This window comes from Ptychodera flava, chromosome 11, assembly GCF_041260155.1.
Source record: "Ptychodera flava strain L36383 chromosome 11, AS_Pfla_20210202, whole genome shotgun sequence".
Taxonomy (NCBI): domain Eukaryota; kingdom Metazoa; phylum Hemichordata; class Enteropneusta; family Ptychoderidae; genus Ptychodera; species Ptychodera flava.
Window position 1 is genome coordinate 38,335,476 of NC_091938.1, and position 16,130 is coordinate 38,351,605.

A 16,130-nucleotide genomic window follows, 5' to 3' on the forward strand; every position below is an offset into this window, starting at 1 on the left:
ACTTTTAATGATTTTATGACCTAGGAGATGTACATTATTTACCGCTTTCATTTATAACTGTTGATAAGGATATATCCATGAAAGAAGGCATGAAAAGTTGAAAAATTGAATTATACACATAAATACTCAACGCAGACAGCATAGCGAGTGTTTGTGATTTTGAGTGTACGGGCACAAAGTAGAACTCTCACATCATTTCACGCTGATGGTTAATGTATGACGTAAGAGTGACACAAGTCCAGCAATCGTTTTTTAAAGTCTGAGCTGGACATATACCAGAGCGAAACCAAATCAGTGTTCAAATAACAAAAAAATCACCTTGCGTTTTATGCACCTACTAACTTCAGATTTTTCCCACATCTCCGATGAATAGCCATGGAGACTTTTCGATGGATAACCAAAGCCGTTATTTCTAAGAGAGCTTATTGTATTAGCCACGGTCCCTAGCCTCTATAGGCGGTGAGGTGCAGTTCGCTTACAAGAGATTGCAATCGTCTTGAGGGTTTTATTGTCGACTTAGAATGCACGAGGTTACGGAAAGTATTTGTCCGTTTTCTTGTTAAAATGCCATTCTGTTGACCCAGGGTCATAGACTACGTCATTTTGTACTTTAATCTCTGACGAGCTTGAGTCCTCCGTGCACTTGTGCACGACCTTGAAATCCCGAACTACTGTTGTGTAAGCCAAACAATCAGAAAACTTACATAAATAAATGAAAGGATGACCAAACAGATAGACAGAGACAGACAGACAGACAGACAAACAAACAAACAAACAAACAGGGACATGGAGGCAGAGGCAGAAACAGAGAGAATGAGACCTAAACAAAAAGAGTGACAGACAGGAGCTCATTTCTCACTGCAACACTTATCAGAAACTTTACCCAAAGAAAATGTTTTCTTCGCACCGCCACCAGTTCCTAGCAGACAATCATGGCAGTGATAGGTCATTCGATATATGTGACAGATACACTCAACATTCCCATTGCTGCATATAGTTACGCAACTACTAAAATTCTGACCAAGAAACGATTATTTGCATTTTGCAGAAAATACCATGGGTGAAAAACACACCCTCAGAGAGAGAGAGAGAGAGAGAGAGAGAGAGAGAGAGAGAGAGAGAGAGAGAGCAGACAACCATTTCCCAGCCGATTATTCATTGCTCTTTCATTAGCTCAACTATATCGTGATAGTTTTGGTTTCGTTCACTGTCACTTGCTCGTTGTCGAGTTATAGGCGCAGAAACAACCAGGATGGACGTAATCTACCTTGTGACGTCGTCAGCCCATACAGCAGAGAAGCCAAGAACCGTACAGAGGACTTTGCAAAGAAGAACGGTGAAAGTGAATGGCTGCAACTACATTCCTAAGACTAAATCATCCGAAAATGGAAGCATATCCGACTCTGAAAGTTAGCTTTCAAGTTCTGGTAGTTATCCCGATAGACTTGGTTCAAGTCTGTGATTTTCGAATGTTTTAGTCGAGTGGATGCGAAGATTAGTGTTTTATTTTCATGTGAAAGGCATGAGTGGAATGGACGTGATGAGTGGGGTGAACGCTATACAGGAGAGTTTCACCCTGAATCCGGCAGAAACTAACTCACTACTGCGCAGTCTCAAGTTAACGCGTTCAATCACTGGGAAAACCTGGCCAGGTCTGCCAAATTCGGAATAGGTTTGTACGAAATAGGAGAGACACAAGAGAAACTACTATAAATGAGTCTCTTTTTTAAAAATTCACTGACTTGAACCAAGTCTATGATCCCGATGTAAGAAATCCATAAGTCGATCGATTTTCTTTATCAACTTTGACACCGTCGCTGTCAATTCATATCAACGCAAGAGGCGTGTCTCCATTTTAAAGAGTTCACCTTGTACTGCACATTATAATAAATCTCATTTGAAAAAAAAATTGTTCGGTCATTTACTGCGAATGAAAACTGACAAACCCACTTGAAAAATTGTAATTTCTGACACAAAACTACATAGAAACTATTTCGTTTGGAAGGATATCACGACTGGCGGCTGCCATAAAATGATATCCTTCAAAGCAACCACTTCCTTACATATTAGGTTTAACCAAGAATTCGAATGGACCAGGGTACAAACAATTACATGCACAAACACGCTTAGAAATGAGAGTATACCATACTAGACTCTCTCACGGCCCCTCGTTTGCTCCCGCTATATGATCTTCAGCCATAATAGTGATGCGCCCTCAAGGGTCTTTTCCTCGCATGCGAGGCTCACCATAGAAGCTTTGCCTTACATTGAGTAAGCAAAGTGACTTTCGAAGCTTGTAAGAATGATGGCGTCATATTGTAAAGTCTTGCTTCTGATGACCATTATTGAACGAAGAATGTTTTTAAGATTTGATATACCACCATTATGTACTGCTCTGTAAGTGGAATTTGATATACAGCCCCATCATCTGCAATATGAATTCTACACACACAACCTGAAAACAAAAGTACATGCAAAAATTCACCACTATTGGCATTGGCGCTGTTTATGAAGATCCATATATTGTCCTGTACGAAGAACGTTCTTTAAATTACCAACTAATGTACACGCAAAGACTGACCAGATCTCAAAAGAGCTTAAAGGACCCTCATGCAAATCTCTACCACAGATAATTGTCTAAATTTGTGGCTACTTTATGAGCAGGTATTGAAAAAGTCTTCTTTGATGTTTTGAAATTCACCCTGAACTAAACTGGTGACATGAGGCAACGAAACTTTTTTCTCAACTTGCTTAGTCTTTGTTAAGGTTTTTTATACTGCATCTCTTTATCAAAATGCATACACTAGGAAAATGCTACCATACAAACATTGAATCTAAGAATATGGTAAGCCTAATGAAGATATTTTAAAACTAGAACTCAATACAATGTTGTCACAAAAGGATTTCAATGCCATATTAATTGTCGCTAACAGTATCCATTGCTATTCGATGTGAAAAGGGAGATGCTAATTTGACTGCAAAACCTAAGACACTTGGAAGATGATGTCCCATTCTATGAATGTGTGATCTGTTGTCTTTGAATTCTTAATTTTGAAGATGTCGATCGACAGACGGACCTAAATATAGAAATAACAATACGCAAAGAAATATTTACTGATGTAACAATAACTTTTGTTTATTGGTTCTTTTTACCATAGACCCTCGCTCGAGGGTCTATGGTTTTTTGCAGCCAATTATTTTAAAGTTGGATAATATAAATAACGCAAGAAAGGCAGCACCCGAAGTCGATATCAATCTGCGTTGGATAGTATTTTGAATTAGGATAGTTACCCTGTTAACATTTTTCCACTGTATACTAACCCAATGCCGAACCCTAGCCCCAACTGGTCAGTGATAAATGTCTACGGTGAAAAGTCCTGATGTTTTTGAAGGCAGTGGTGTAACTTGCCATTTGTGTGCTTTGTTTGGTTTAACAATGTAACGTATCCGATTTCTTGACTCCTCCACCGTTCTCATATCTCACCGACCTGGATTCACAGTTCTCTGTCGGCAAGCAGTATTGTGTTTGTACTCTACCTTGCATCATGTAAGCCCGTTGCATCGTTAAACTTGTGTTATGTTTTGTTTTAGATGAACACTTGTTTGTATTCCCATGAGTTACTCCGAGTGAAACTGCGCCCTCCACGTTGGGGTTGAATAACCATTATTCTTGAGAAGTATTTGAAAATTGATCTAATCTGCGGCAGATACTAGGTGTACGTTACGGGTCAGGGGGTTTGAACTCGACGTCATCATCAACAAAAGAAATTCCATGGTCCAATCTAAATACAAGAGACCAAGTAAGCCCGAGGAAATCTAATTTGCTGGCTCGACGATCTTCTTTAACAGGCGACAATTATGACTGAAAATGACGCACATAGTGATGGAGATGGAGGCTACCGTGGATGGCTGGTTGTCCTTGGCTCCCATATTTGTACGTTGTTTGTATTTGGAGTGTATCAAGCTTTTGGTCCGCTATTTGTCGCCATTCAGAAACATTTCAACGCCTCTTCAGCGATGACATCATGGATTCTTGCTCTCGTCCTGTTCGTACAAATGAGTTTCGGTATGTATCTGTTATGTAAGAGTAATCGCAGTATCGAAGTTCACGTGCAAACTGATAAAAATTGTAACTTCTTCAAAGTGATTGATCTTAAAGGCCAGTCAAGCCTTGCTTACATAAACATGCTGCAGTAGGTCCTATGCATAGAACCGCACAGCAAAATATTGCACTAATAGTCAGTGTTGTCCTTAGAAGCCGGGTGCCGGGTAAATAACCCGCCTGTTTTGCATTTTTTCCCGGCTACTTTTAATTGAATATCTTTTTTTTTTAAATCACAATGAAAACAATATAAAACAGTTATATAGGTAGGCCAGATGGTGAATACTTACTAGTATTAATTTAACGTAGATTGTAGTTATCATATCTTCTTTCTGATTATAATTTTAGCATTTTTTGAGTGAGTCCGGAGTTCTGATTTAGTTATTTGTACATTTCTCTCAAACATTAGATGACGAAGTTCTATCAAGCACTAAACAGTCTGATCCCTCCTCTAATGTCAAATGTCACCTCAGATGCCACCAGAGAACACCATTTCCACTTCAAAATTTCATTTTTCGCCTTGCTAAAGGCCAATATAAGGACAACACTGAATAGTAGATACTTTTTTTTAAATTATATATATATATATATATATATATATATATATATATATATATATATATATATATATATATATATATATATATATATATATAATTATATATATATATTATATATATATATACCTGGAACAGTTATACATACTTTATGACGGCGGGAATGCTATTGTTGCTTTTAACGTTGAACTTGATCATTGCGTATCGATAGAATATAATATGATGACAGTCAGGTTGACCGATTACAGCAATGCAATATTGTTAAAAGAACCTTAATCCCTGCATTTCTGTATAGGGGACAATGATAATTTTAGACCCAAAACACACACATTACATGTATTTGCAGTTGAAGTTATAGGCATTGTTTACCACAGTTGATCATGTTGACAAATACTTTTGCCGTACAGTGAATTGATATCCACGTTAACTGAATAGTGACAGTGAGTGATCTGAAAACACGCATCAACGTCAACCAAGTCACATAAACAACAACAAGCATTATTATTATTATTAGACTTTATTTAAAGAGGATAATCTGAGTTACAAATCAAATTGTAATTTACATCACAGCCCTCTGAGAGCTCGAAAAAAGTACATGCGTATAAATAGCAAATACAGTGTACATGTAAATACAACAAGTGTTCAAAATAAGGATGAGTAACATCTTCATTGCAACTAAAGAAAATAAGTTAATCTAAATCTGAACCCTCATTTGTAAACTTCGTAATAAGATATTCTCGCAACTTTACTTTGAAAGTAGGTAAAGTTGAGCTATTTCTAATCGCAGGGTTGTATTCCAAGTAATCGCAGCACGGAAAGAGAAATACTTTTGACCTGAGGTAGTCTTGAATTTTGGAACACACAAATTTCCATGACTTGCATTACGGGTGTTTGATGAAATTCGATGAAAAACGTCACTCAAATAAGGGGATCCAAGGCCATTCAATGATTTGAATGTCAATAATGCGGTGAAAGAGACAATACGTAGGTCAATCGGCAACCAGTGCAAAGTTAAAAAGATGGTTCGTGAGGGAACACTCATGTCAACCCCTAAAATTACTCTTCCAGCCCTCTTCTGGAGTTTGTAAATACGGTGAAGATTTGACTTCGAAGTATTGCCCCAAACAGTGCAACAATAATCAATCAAAGAAAGGAACAGTGCATTGTACACAACCAAAAGAGTACTCGTAGTGGCAAATGGACGTAGTTTGCGAAGGATACCAATTCTGATAGAAAGTTTCTTACACAGGTTATCAACGTGAACATCCCAACTTAAAGTTGAATCAATTGAAACGCCTAAGTGGATGTGAGAAGAGACATTAGAGATAATTGTTTCTTGTATTGTGACACAAATAGAGGCCTCAGTGTTAGTAACATGTCTAATTTTAGGGCAAGAAGCAATAACCATACTTTTAGTTTTCTCCGTGTTGACAACCATATGATTATTAGAAACCAACGATGAGCTTGGGACAACATTATCGTTCATACGAGAAATAATTTGATCGACGCTATTACCTGAAACACACAAAGTCTGGTCGTCAGCGAACATATCTAATTCACCCGTGTTAAGGCAAAGGGAAACCTATATTACTAGTATAAGGTATCGAATGAACATAAAACATCGCGGCACGTTCTGGATACGCTTTGATAATTGATACTATTCGAATCTGTACAGCCATGAATGCTATGCATGTCTGAACCTGAGTTCAGTACCGTCAGGCAGGTGATCATTTAGACTCCTGGCATTGAGCAAACATAATAGCCTTCTACCAAGGGGCATTTAAACCCATGTATTCCGGCGATACTGTTACTATGTTACGCACGTAGATAGCCATGCTAGTCTATTCTTTTCAAAAAATCGTCTCATTTTCTGACAATCTGTCAATTCGATAGAAGAAAATAGATTTCTAGAATGTAACTTTATTATTGGAAAGGGATGTTATCATATTTAGCACGTCTACTATTGAGCGATTATCTTGAGGACGATTTCTCATCCTAATCATGCGGATTGTAGCTGACAGGTGAACGCACCGATGACCAAAAACAAATCTACGAACTTCGAAGAATGACGTCATCGATGATGCTCACTTATGCATAGACCGGGTTAATGTTAAATTGCACGAAACATGAAAATTGACAAATATTGCTAGGTCGACAGCATTGCTGTATTTGGGTTGACATGTTTCTGATACAAAGTTTAAACAAATCGCCAAAGAATGGCTTGACAGTGCAAAGTGATTTATTATTTCTATACTTACGAGTTTGTTCGCCAAACTAAATTGTTACAACAAATTTGAAACGAACTGTAGCTATGTATTTGGTCGGGTAAATACATTTGCCATTTTCCCTGGGCCCCTCCTGGGGATATCTATTCCAGTACCGAAAACAATAGTTTGTTTCAAGATTTATTAAACTTTTCCCATCTACTTGATGACTGTACTTATATCGAAAGATCAGTAAATTTGGCATTTTCATTTAAATTTACCTCAATTTATCAATTCAGTAAGTTTGACTATTGAAAAGCAATAGACGCAAGGTCGTCGATATATGTTATGCCCATAGTAGGGTAACATACTCGTATACTCAACACTAATATGCTGCATATATACTATAGTATACTGCACCAAAACGTATCTCTTTAAATACCTCATCATCATGGCTGTATTTTACCTTGCTGTACATTGTGGCAATACAAGGGGCACAGTGCTTATGATGTACCCGTTATGTAGACTGCAGACTGTCTCGGCACCTTCACTGTATGTAATTCAGAGATGCCTCTTAGGTAGATAGCACTGACAGAGTAATAAAACTTTACACAGGGCCTATTGGAAATGTAGCTGTGAAGAAGATTGGTTTCCGAATGACAGTGATGGTTGGGACGATATCTTCTACGATGGGATTCTTCGTGAGTGCCTTCGCACCGAACTTGGAGTTCCTCTACTTTAGTGTTGGAATACTTGTTGGTAAGTTTCCAAATCGGATACTAGTGACGCAGCTCGGGAATATGATGGGTAATTTGTCAATTTCTGAGTGAGAAAAATCTTCTGTAGAAGATTGCACGTATATATAAAAGCTAATTGTTCAGAAGGATTAAAATATAAAGGTTTCAAAGTGATAATGAGATAGGTACACACATAAAATAGTATACTACCATATCATTGGCTATTCCCCTTTACGTAACAGTGTCTATGAACCTGCCAAGATGCATTTTGCATTTAGTGCATTTGACAGGTACTGTACAGTAAACGAGCCATTACATGTGCAATACATATTCAAAAGTTTGCACTGTTTGTGATGAAGAAGAACCACATAGGTGTCAATTTTGTTGAGTCCGGTAGTGTGATTGATTGATTATTGATGGATTGACTGATTGACTGATTAATTAGTTGGTTGGTTGACGGATGGATGGATAGATGGATAGATAGATACATTCATCGATCGATTGAATGATTTCAAAATTGTTCGATTAATTGGTTGATATTTTTCCTCAAATCTGTAGGTTTCGGTTACGGGCTGATTGTAGCACCCGGATTGGGAATCGTTGCTCATTTCATTAAAACTCGTTACGTCATAGCAAATGCCTTGGCATCTACCGGGGCTGGAGTTGGTATTTTAATATTTCCGCCAATCTTACAGAAATTGATCGATGTTTACGGCTGGAGAGGTGCCTCGATCGTCTTTGCCGGTATGAATGCGCACATGTTCGTCTCCGCAGCCTTGTTCATTACACCAGCCAATTACAAGTCTCCTGACGACATCCGTCAACCGTCATATGAACACCAAAGACAAACTGAAGAAGAGCAGAATGGCACATATTTGTCACGAAAATGGAAAAGTTTACGTCTAATTTGTGACTGTACCATGTTTGCTGAACACCCTTCGTTCACAGTTTTTATGCTATCTAGTCTATTCGGAATAGGAGGCGGGATTTATGGAGTCGCGGCACACTTGTTAGCGCGCGCTGAGACGCAAAACCTGGCATCACTCAACGACATTGCATTGATCGTATCGATGATTGGGGTAGGCAGTGTGTTGGGAAGATTATCACCAGCCGTTGTATCAATCTGCGATCGCTTTAGAATGACCAGTTCAAAATGGTTCGGACTATCTCTTTTCGTGAATGGAGGAATGACAGTCTTAAGTTACTTTGCAAGATCATTTTGGGCACACTCAATATATGCCTTTTTCTTTGGCCTTCTCAGTGGATTTATCTACACAATCATTCCACAGGTTGTCAAGGAAATTATCTCGGCTGAAATGGTTGTTCCTGGTCTTGGAATGTTCTCATTTTTCACCGCACTAGGTGGTTTGTTTGGTCCACCCTGCGCAGGTATGTTAAAAAGCGTACATATCTAAGATTTCGCTGATTTAAAATATGACTTCTTTATGTCACAACGACACGAAATGATAAATACTCAAATAAGCTTAATAATTTTATAAAAATGACATGAATTACCAAAGTCATCCCAGTTTTAGCAGGCTTCGTTTCTGTGGCCAAGCTCTAAAGGTCTCTTGACCAATGTTGCCTTACATATATGTACACTATGAACTATTTTTGTTGATGTAATTCTGTAAATGTTTTCAGGTAAACTTTTTCAAAGCGTATGAAGGATTTCGAATAAAAGGGCGACAATTTTCTGGAACGTGGTAAAATTACAGATTCAGCACAGATGTATTAAGAAAGTATCAATGTGATTGAAACAGAATAGTTTTGATACGGCGTTATGTTGATGGAATATACTGTATACCGAAGATGAGGGTTTGGAGACAGTGGCTTATGACAGTTAGATTTTGGACGGATTAAGAGTAACTGGGCTCTCATCTAGTCTTGATTATAATGGGGCATCAGTTTATAATAAGATCAACAGATATGAAAACAAATACTAAATAATTATTTTAAATACAATAACCGGAGTAAGTTGTATAAGACTTAAAGATGCACTGTCGCTTTTTATACTTCATTATAGGACTGATTTATGACGTCACATCTGATTACAACAACTCGTTCTACTTTTACGGGGCTCTATCGATGTTTGGAGGTTTCATTTCGCTGATACTAGGGTCAGTCTTCACTCGCAGGAAACAGTTAATGTCACGCCAAGAAACCGTAGATATGTACATGGGAGAAGGAACGCTGTTAAGTGAGATTCCACGTCATTATTCCACTGTGGCCACTCAGACAGGATGATACGAAAGGTGATGAGATAACTGGGACATTATTTGAACAGACACGAGCTCGGTATCGCTCATTATCAAAATAAAGAAACATTTTCAAAGTACGCACATCAGTTCTTCAAAGGCCAGCAAATGTAAACCCGCTATGCTATTTTGCAAACGCCATATTGTTATTTACATCCACAGAACTTATTTCTTCAAAGCCCCAATATCAAGCCAAAAGAGAGAAAATGATAAGCTTTCCCATTTCACTAGATTTATTGCATATTGTGTTTATCAAAGCTTGTAGTACGTTTTTCTGAAGTGTCTAATTGATCTTATCGTAGCTTGATGTGGATAAAGAGGTAAGGGTCGTAATATTGTGACACTTTAAACTCCACCTTCTTGATTTGACGTCATACTTTGGATGCAAGTTAAGGATGGACATAAATAAACGCAAGAAAGGTCTTTTTTAAAGACCACGTTATTCAATCGTTGATATTGAAATGGTAATCCAGGCCGTTTCGCATACGAAAGGTTGACTTTATGACGAATTCATCTGTTGTAAGTGTTTAACATTTAAAACCAAATATTTCTTGTTGTGGAAATCTATTTGAAGACAATAAAAATTAGCATGTAATATCAACTTATACTGCGAGAAAATGATATCGATTTTTAGAAAGAGCAGCTTTTTGAAATACAGTGCTGGTCTCTGCAAAGATAAACCACAGCTACATTGAATTAAACACGTCCCCTAAAGCGACAATCCCAAATCATCCCTTCACTTCGACCTTTAATTATGTCCTTTCTTGTCAAGACTTCTCCGGTTTTTGATAGCGGAAATCTATTGATTTTTAGGGCTTTCCCACCACGCTAGAGATCAGTGTGACCTAGTGTTTTTACATGTAAATAGAAAATTTACGCCTTGTAATGCACGTGTTTCATTTCCTAGAGAGCAAAGCCGTTACAAGTTACTTTGATTTAATGGATCGATCACAATTTCGAACCTGGGTTAACGTGGACCTATCTTCATTAGAGAGTAGTTACGATCACCATGATGGAGCGCAAGGCTCGGTTTATGATGCGTAGTTCGGACAATGTCTGTGCGAACATACAGATTACCAAATTCCTTTTTGCGTGCCAAGGCTAGTCTTTTCAAGCCATAATAAGCAGGAAAACATTGTTAAAAGTTCAGTGGTGTATATGGTTTGTTTCTCACCATCTTGGTTAAACGGTAAAGGGGATGACGACAAACACGAGCACAGGTACATAAATACATTTACGATGACTACTATTTCTTTTCAATGTCGAATGTATGTACATTTTAGGCAAGCAGTCACCTGAATATTTTCAAACTTATTACTAAAGAAAATGCACAACAGTGCCCTTAGTGTTTGTTCACATGGAGAAAAATTGCCCTATCGACTTTATCATTTTGTACATTTAAGTTTGATTCAAGACGTTGGAAAAACTTAAACATAGTTGAAATTACCTGCTGAGTAAGTGTTTTACCTTGAAATCGTATTCTACTGAACCAAACTGCCATTAGCTTTAAATTGAAGACGAATGATTTTGAAAGTCTTAAAATGTTCATCAATAATCTTTCACTATTTCTTTCCACGGATATGTTTCAAAATATGCACCGAAGTCTAGGTTAAAGATTTTGAGCCAGCCAAACATTTTATTGTCGACTCAAGACTTTAACACCATCTCAGAAATCTTTAAGCTCAGTAAAGGCGACTAAAACGAATGCATAGTTTACAGGATTGCTTCTTAAAAGATGACCGCCATATAACATTCCCTAATCTTCTTCGTCAAGTTATTATTGGTGGTATTGGTGATAAGATCAATACGTGAAGTGTTTCCCGGGAAAGCTACCAAAATTATTAAGTAATGAATACACATCACATTGACAAGTCAAGAATGCGTTATGGTTGGGCAAAAGAAATCGAATTTCGGTTATCATATTCGCCTGTGAAATACAGTGACATAATTTGAAATCCAGGTCAGCGCCAGAGTACTGGAGCGTTCGTTAACGACCAGCCCGTCGGCTTGTCGCTCTATATGTTATCAGAACAAAACTGCTAATTCGAAGCTATTCTAGTTGATGATTTAAGCAGCAACTGTATCTTTTATAGGTTCTACTGAGTTTAAGTGATAAAAACAGAAACGGAGATTCTACTGTTGCCTATTTTATTACTACATAAACTTCAGCTATGATATAGCCGGTTTTCGCGGCAATGTATCAAACTAAATGTACTGGTACATCTTTAATTTGGTGAAAAAATTCGTTTACACGAGAATGATAAATAGCACTGCAACGAGTAAACTTTATAAACCTATTTCTTCTCTTGTTTACCATGATTTGCAAACTCTTCATATTTGACCGATTCCTACTTGCTCATCTCAACCTTGCTATAAGCGTATAGTGCGTACAGTGACTTTTAAACCGTAGTCGTAGGTGAGCTTGTCCCATATTTGGTGTAACATGATATCTTGTTTTCAAAACTAAAGTGAATGAGTTGAATGGATGCTGTATTTATACGCCCTACAACATAAGTCATGATACGTAATTTGGCATGACCGAGATGTTTCGATTTCAGGTAAACATCAAGGGGAGTTATCGCCCAAGGTGATACAATAAATAGAGAGGCTAATGTAGAAGTATAGAGTTTATGTTAATATTGAACAGGCTGTGGTGTTGATGTCTCTAGCTGAACTCCGACACATTGTTTAGTGGCTTAACGGTTCTAGTTTGACACCGATGTGGAGGTGCCGCCATCAAGGTCAACATTGGTATTGGGCGGCAGTCGGATACATTTGTTTCCGAATTTCAGAAAGCTCCTGCTAAAATACGACGATTTTACCATAGGGTGTATAATTTTACAGAGACACGATCACGTAATTCAGAAAATTTAAACAGTTTTAATAGTTAAGTAGTTCAAAAGGTAACAAATCCACTTGAAAAATAATACAATTTATGGTTATGGAGAGGTGATAAATAGAATGACTTCAACCAGTTACAAATAGAGTACCAATATTGAAGTCACCTAAGATTAAACGTCCCTTACCCGATTGATATGATAAGATAAACAAGAATAATATGACCACAAATGTAAATTTTTATGATCGACAAACATCCTCGAAAACCAGTGGTTTTCAGTGGGGGAGCTTTATAGTAAGTTTCAACTATTCTACGGTTATGTTATGTCGGTAGACAGTGATAGAAATATTTCGTTATGCCAATACATGTATTCTTACAAAAGTAATTATTCAGTGCATTTCTAACCTTTCCCTTGCTCAAAGAATTCTAAACATACTATTCCAAGAAACGTTTTGATCATTTTACTTCAATTTTGTTCAAGTTCAGCAATGGGCATTAGTTGTATGTGAAAAGTGTTCAATGATATATACAATACGAACGAATTCAACGGAAATCTATTTCTAAATTTGAAAGAAACGTTTCATCAGACAGTTTACCTAATTTAACACCCCATACCCATTGTATATGGATGTTTTCAAGGAACGGATTCGATTGCGGTAATTTCACAGATTCCCCTCAAAAGAAAGATTACAATCAATTTTGATATAAATCTGGGTTTACAGTTTAACAAACATTATGATGTCACTTAATAGATAACAACACAGTTACTCTGTCATTGATCTGTCCATACGATTTGATCTTATAATCGAATGTGGACAAATTTAATATGCAACATCGAAGGGATACGCTTGTCAGAAGAAAGCAGGGCATTTTGAGACGCCCAGAGAAATTTTGGTAATGCTTCAAAGCAACAGCTAGTATAGGTAAATAACTGCATTTTGATTTACATAATTCCGTCACACACTTTACGAGATGATACATTTCTCTGTTCTTTTGCATAAAATATGCAAGTTCTAGCGGGTGCACCAATTTATCTCATAGATAAAATGAAGACATGCATCATTTATGCTTTATAATATGCGCTTTTGGTTATTTTAAACAAATATCACTCATATGAACGAATGATAATCGCTTCAAGATAAAACAATAACTGAAACTTAAGCTTAATGTATTTCAATTTCCTACTTCGCTGTCACAACAAAAGTTCAAGGCACCGGTTTTTTATCTACATTATCACCTAAGTCTGGATACATCGAGCTTTCATCGCTTTGGGGTTTCCGGTCTGGCTGCTGTGAGGTTGAAGTCGCGCCGTAATTTGCAGACACGGTTGAGTCGTATGGAGGTGGATAAAATGCGCTGTCCTGTCTGGGTTGGAACCCATCGCCATGCTGGTAGGTTACGCCGTGATATCCAGGTGGAACGTGATAAGTAGAGGACGCCCCCTGTGGTACAATTGGAAAATCTGTCTTGGCTGTGTTTACAGTCGTGTAGATTGTGGTGGTTGGTGGCGTTGTCGTAGGAAGTTGCTGGAAGGCATGACTCTTTCTGATTTGCCTATTCACACTTTTGACCAGACAGGGCATGCGAATGATGTCAATCAACCAACCAACACCCAGAACGCCCAAGGTGAACATATAGATGCAACCCCATCCTGGGCGATTAAGGTGGAAATTGTGAAAACCTGCAAGATCAAATTATAGCAATAAACGTTCAAATCAAGGTTAAAACTATCGAGAACTCCTTTCGTTGCTTGGTTGATGTAGTAAGAAACCTCCAAAAATGCAGCTTTAAGTACCTATATATGGAAAATGTGCACTTTTATAAAAAGCATCCAATCATGTATTGTCGACTCCTTACAATGCCAAGCTTTGGCACGTAAAAATAATATTCTTATTCCGTCCAGAGAGCTACTTGATTTCATTTTAAGTATCATTTCATGATTTTATTTCGTCTCTTACAAAACAAAGCATACCAAATATTTCTTATCCTTTCTCTTTTGTGAAAAAGTGAGGTTTAATAGGCTGTTGCTGTGTAAAACGTATATCTCAATTTTCAACTTTATGGCAATGATCCACCCAAGTGTTGACAGATATACATACTGACTGATTTCTAGTCTTTCAAGTAAACTGTTGACTTTTAGACTTTTAGAATATTACAAGTAGATTCATTATGTCGACAATTACACATATATGCAGGTATTTCGCAAGACTGACATAAAATTTGTATGTAAAACAGTGGCCACGCTAACTACATTATGGTAACTCCATATAAAAGTATGCTGGCGTTGTCAATATGATTTATTGGTACACCTGAGACTTCACAGTAACGTTTGTCACCTGCCACACTTACCCAACCAGCCGAAGGGTATCACCAAAATGTAAGCGTCGCTCAGCTTCTTTGTTGGCGGCAAGTTGTGGCCCTGTGCTTTCTCGGCTAATTGTCGGTTGACATCTTTGACAAGCCAATACATTCGAAGTAGGTCAACCAGCCAACCGAAGCCTAAACAGCCCACCGTGAACAGGTACAGAACACCCCAACCGTGTCTTCCAAGATAAAACTGGTGGAGCCCAAGCCATCCTAGTGGAAGCCCTAACACGTAAGCTTCAACAACTCCTTTGGTTGGTACATCAACGACTTCTGCTTGAAGAAGACGCGATTCGCTGCCCTGGGAAGTTGTGAGAGTCCCCATAATAGTGCTTTCGAACGGTATGTACGTCGTATGATGTGGGCAGTGATATCTATAGCGCAGTATATGTATGATACAATGAACTTTGCCCAGCTTGACACCTCACGTGCCTATGCGTTCTACGCACGTATCTGTGTCACGAGGATATCACGATGCTTGTTGTCATAGAAACACTCCAATAAAAGAAATTATTTGTGTTGCACATTTATATTGCTTCAGAGAAACAAAATCTAAACAATCGCCTTTATGGCACTCATCAAATTTGAAGTAAACGCACTGACTACTCTCTGTCGCGTGTAGGTTGATGTAAAACATCCATGACACCTGCCCTATTCAGGCCGGTTGCACATACAGCTTATCCTAAACACCTAGATCTATACGCATCCTCAGATACAGAATAAAAAAGCAAACGAGTGTGTGCCACGTCAGGGTTCCTTAACTCATTAATTGAGACAAATATCGAAGGCTGTACCCAAATAAATGTACGATATTATTTCAGAAGCATCGGGATTTTAAATTCCGCCCAAGGCCAAAAAAATGAACTTTTTCCCTCCGTTATTGATCATACAGCTATGGCTTTTGGGTTTGAAATATGGAGGACTATCCAGCGAAAGGTTGATCTTTAGAAACTGTTATTTTCATGAACATGATGAATTACATCGTGTCTCAATAATAGCTTCGTTTAGAAAGTTGGATATGTCTTCATAGATACGCGAGGTGCTTATCTGCGAGGGTGATGGTTAATTA

General features: G+C 37.8%; 2 protein-coding genes across 2 annotated transcripts; one reads left to right on the forward strand and one right to left on the reverse strand.

Annotated features, from left to right (window-relative positions):
- Positions 1-7,484: 7,484 nt before the first annotated feature.
- On the forward strand, positions 7,485-10,391 carry LOC139143153 (monocarboxylate transporter 11-like). The gene is made up of 3 exons (XM_070713289.1): positions 7,485-7,622; positions 8,159-8,989; positions 9,627-10,391. The coding sequence occupies exons 1-3, from the start codon at positions 7,520-7,522 to the stop codon at positions 9,845-9,847; spliced, it is 1,155 nt and encodes a 384-aa protein (XP_070569390.1). The 5' UTR covers positions 7,485-7,519; the 3' UTR covers positions 9,848-10,391.
- A 2,332-nt stretch (positions 10,392-12,723) lies between these two features.
- On the reverse strand, positions 12,724-15,534 carry LOC139144219 (TM2 domain-containing protein DDB_G0277895-like). The gene is made up of 2 exons (XM_070714874.1): positions 15,047-15,534; positions 12,724-14,378 (listed from the first exon to the last, which is right to left on the reverse strand). Exons 1-2 carry the CDS (start codon positions 15,384-15,386, stop codon positions 13,903-13,905), a joined length of 816 nt encoding a protein of 271 aa, XP_070570975.1. The 5' UTR covers positions 15,387-15,534; the 3' UTR covers positions 12,724-13,902.
- Positions 15,535-16,130: the final 596 nt, after the last annotated feature.

What these genes read in the sequence shown, in the direction of transcription:
- LOC139143153 (XM_070713289.1), top strand. Translation starts at nt 7,520, where the DNA reads ATGACAGTGATGGTTGGGACGATATCTTCTACGATGGGATTCTTCGTG. An exon ending in TAGTGTTGGAATACTTGTTG is followed by an intron (nt 7,623 to 8,158) that starts GTAAGTTTCCAA and finishes TCAAATCTGTAG; the next exon opens with GTTTCGGTTACGGGCTGATT. An exon ending in GTTTGGTCCACCCTGCGCAG is followed by an intron (nt 8,990 to 9,626) that starts GTATGTTAAAAA and finishes ACTTCATTATAG; the next exon opens with GACTGATTTATGACGTCACA.
- LOC139144219 (XM_070714874.1), bottom strand. Translation starts at nt 15,386, where the DNA reads ATGGGGACTCTCACAACTTCCCAGGGCAGCGAATCGCGTCTTCTTCAA. An exon ending in GATACCCTTCGGCTGGTTGG is followed by an intron (nt 14,379 to 15,046) that starts GTAAGTGTGGCA and finishes TTGATCTTGCAG; the next exon opens with GTTTTCACAATTTCCACCTT.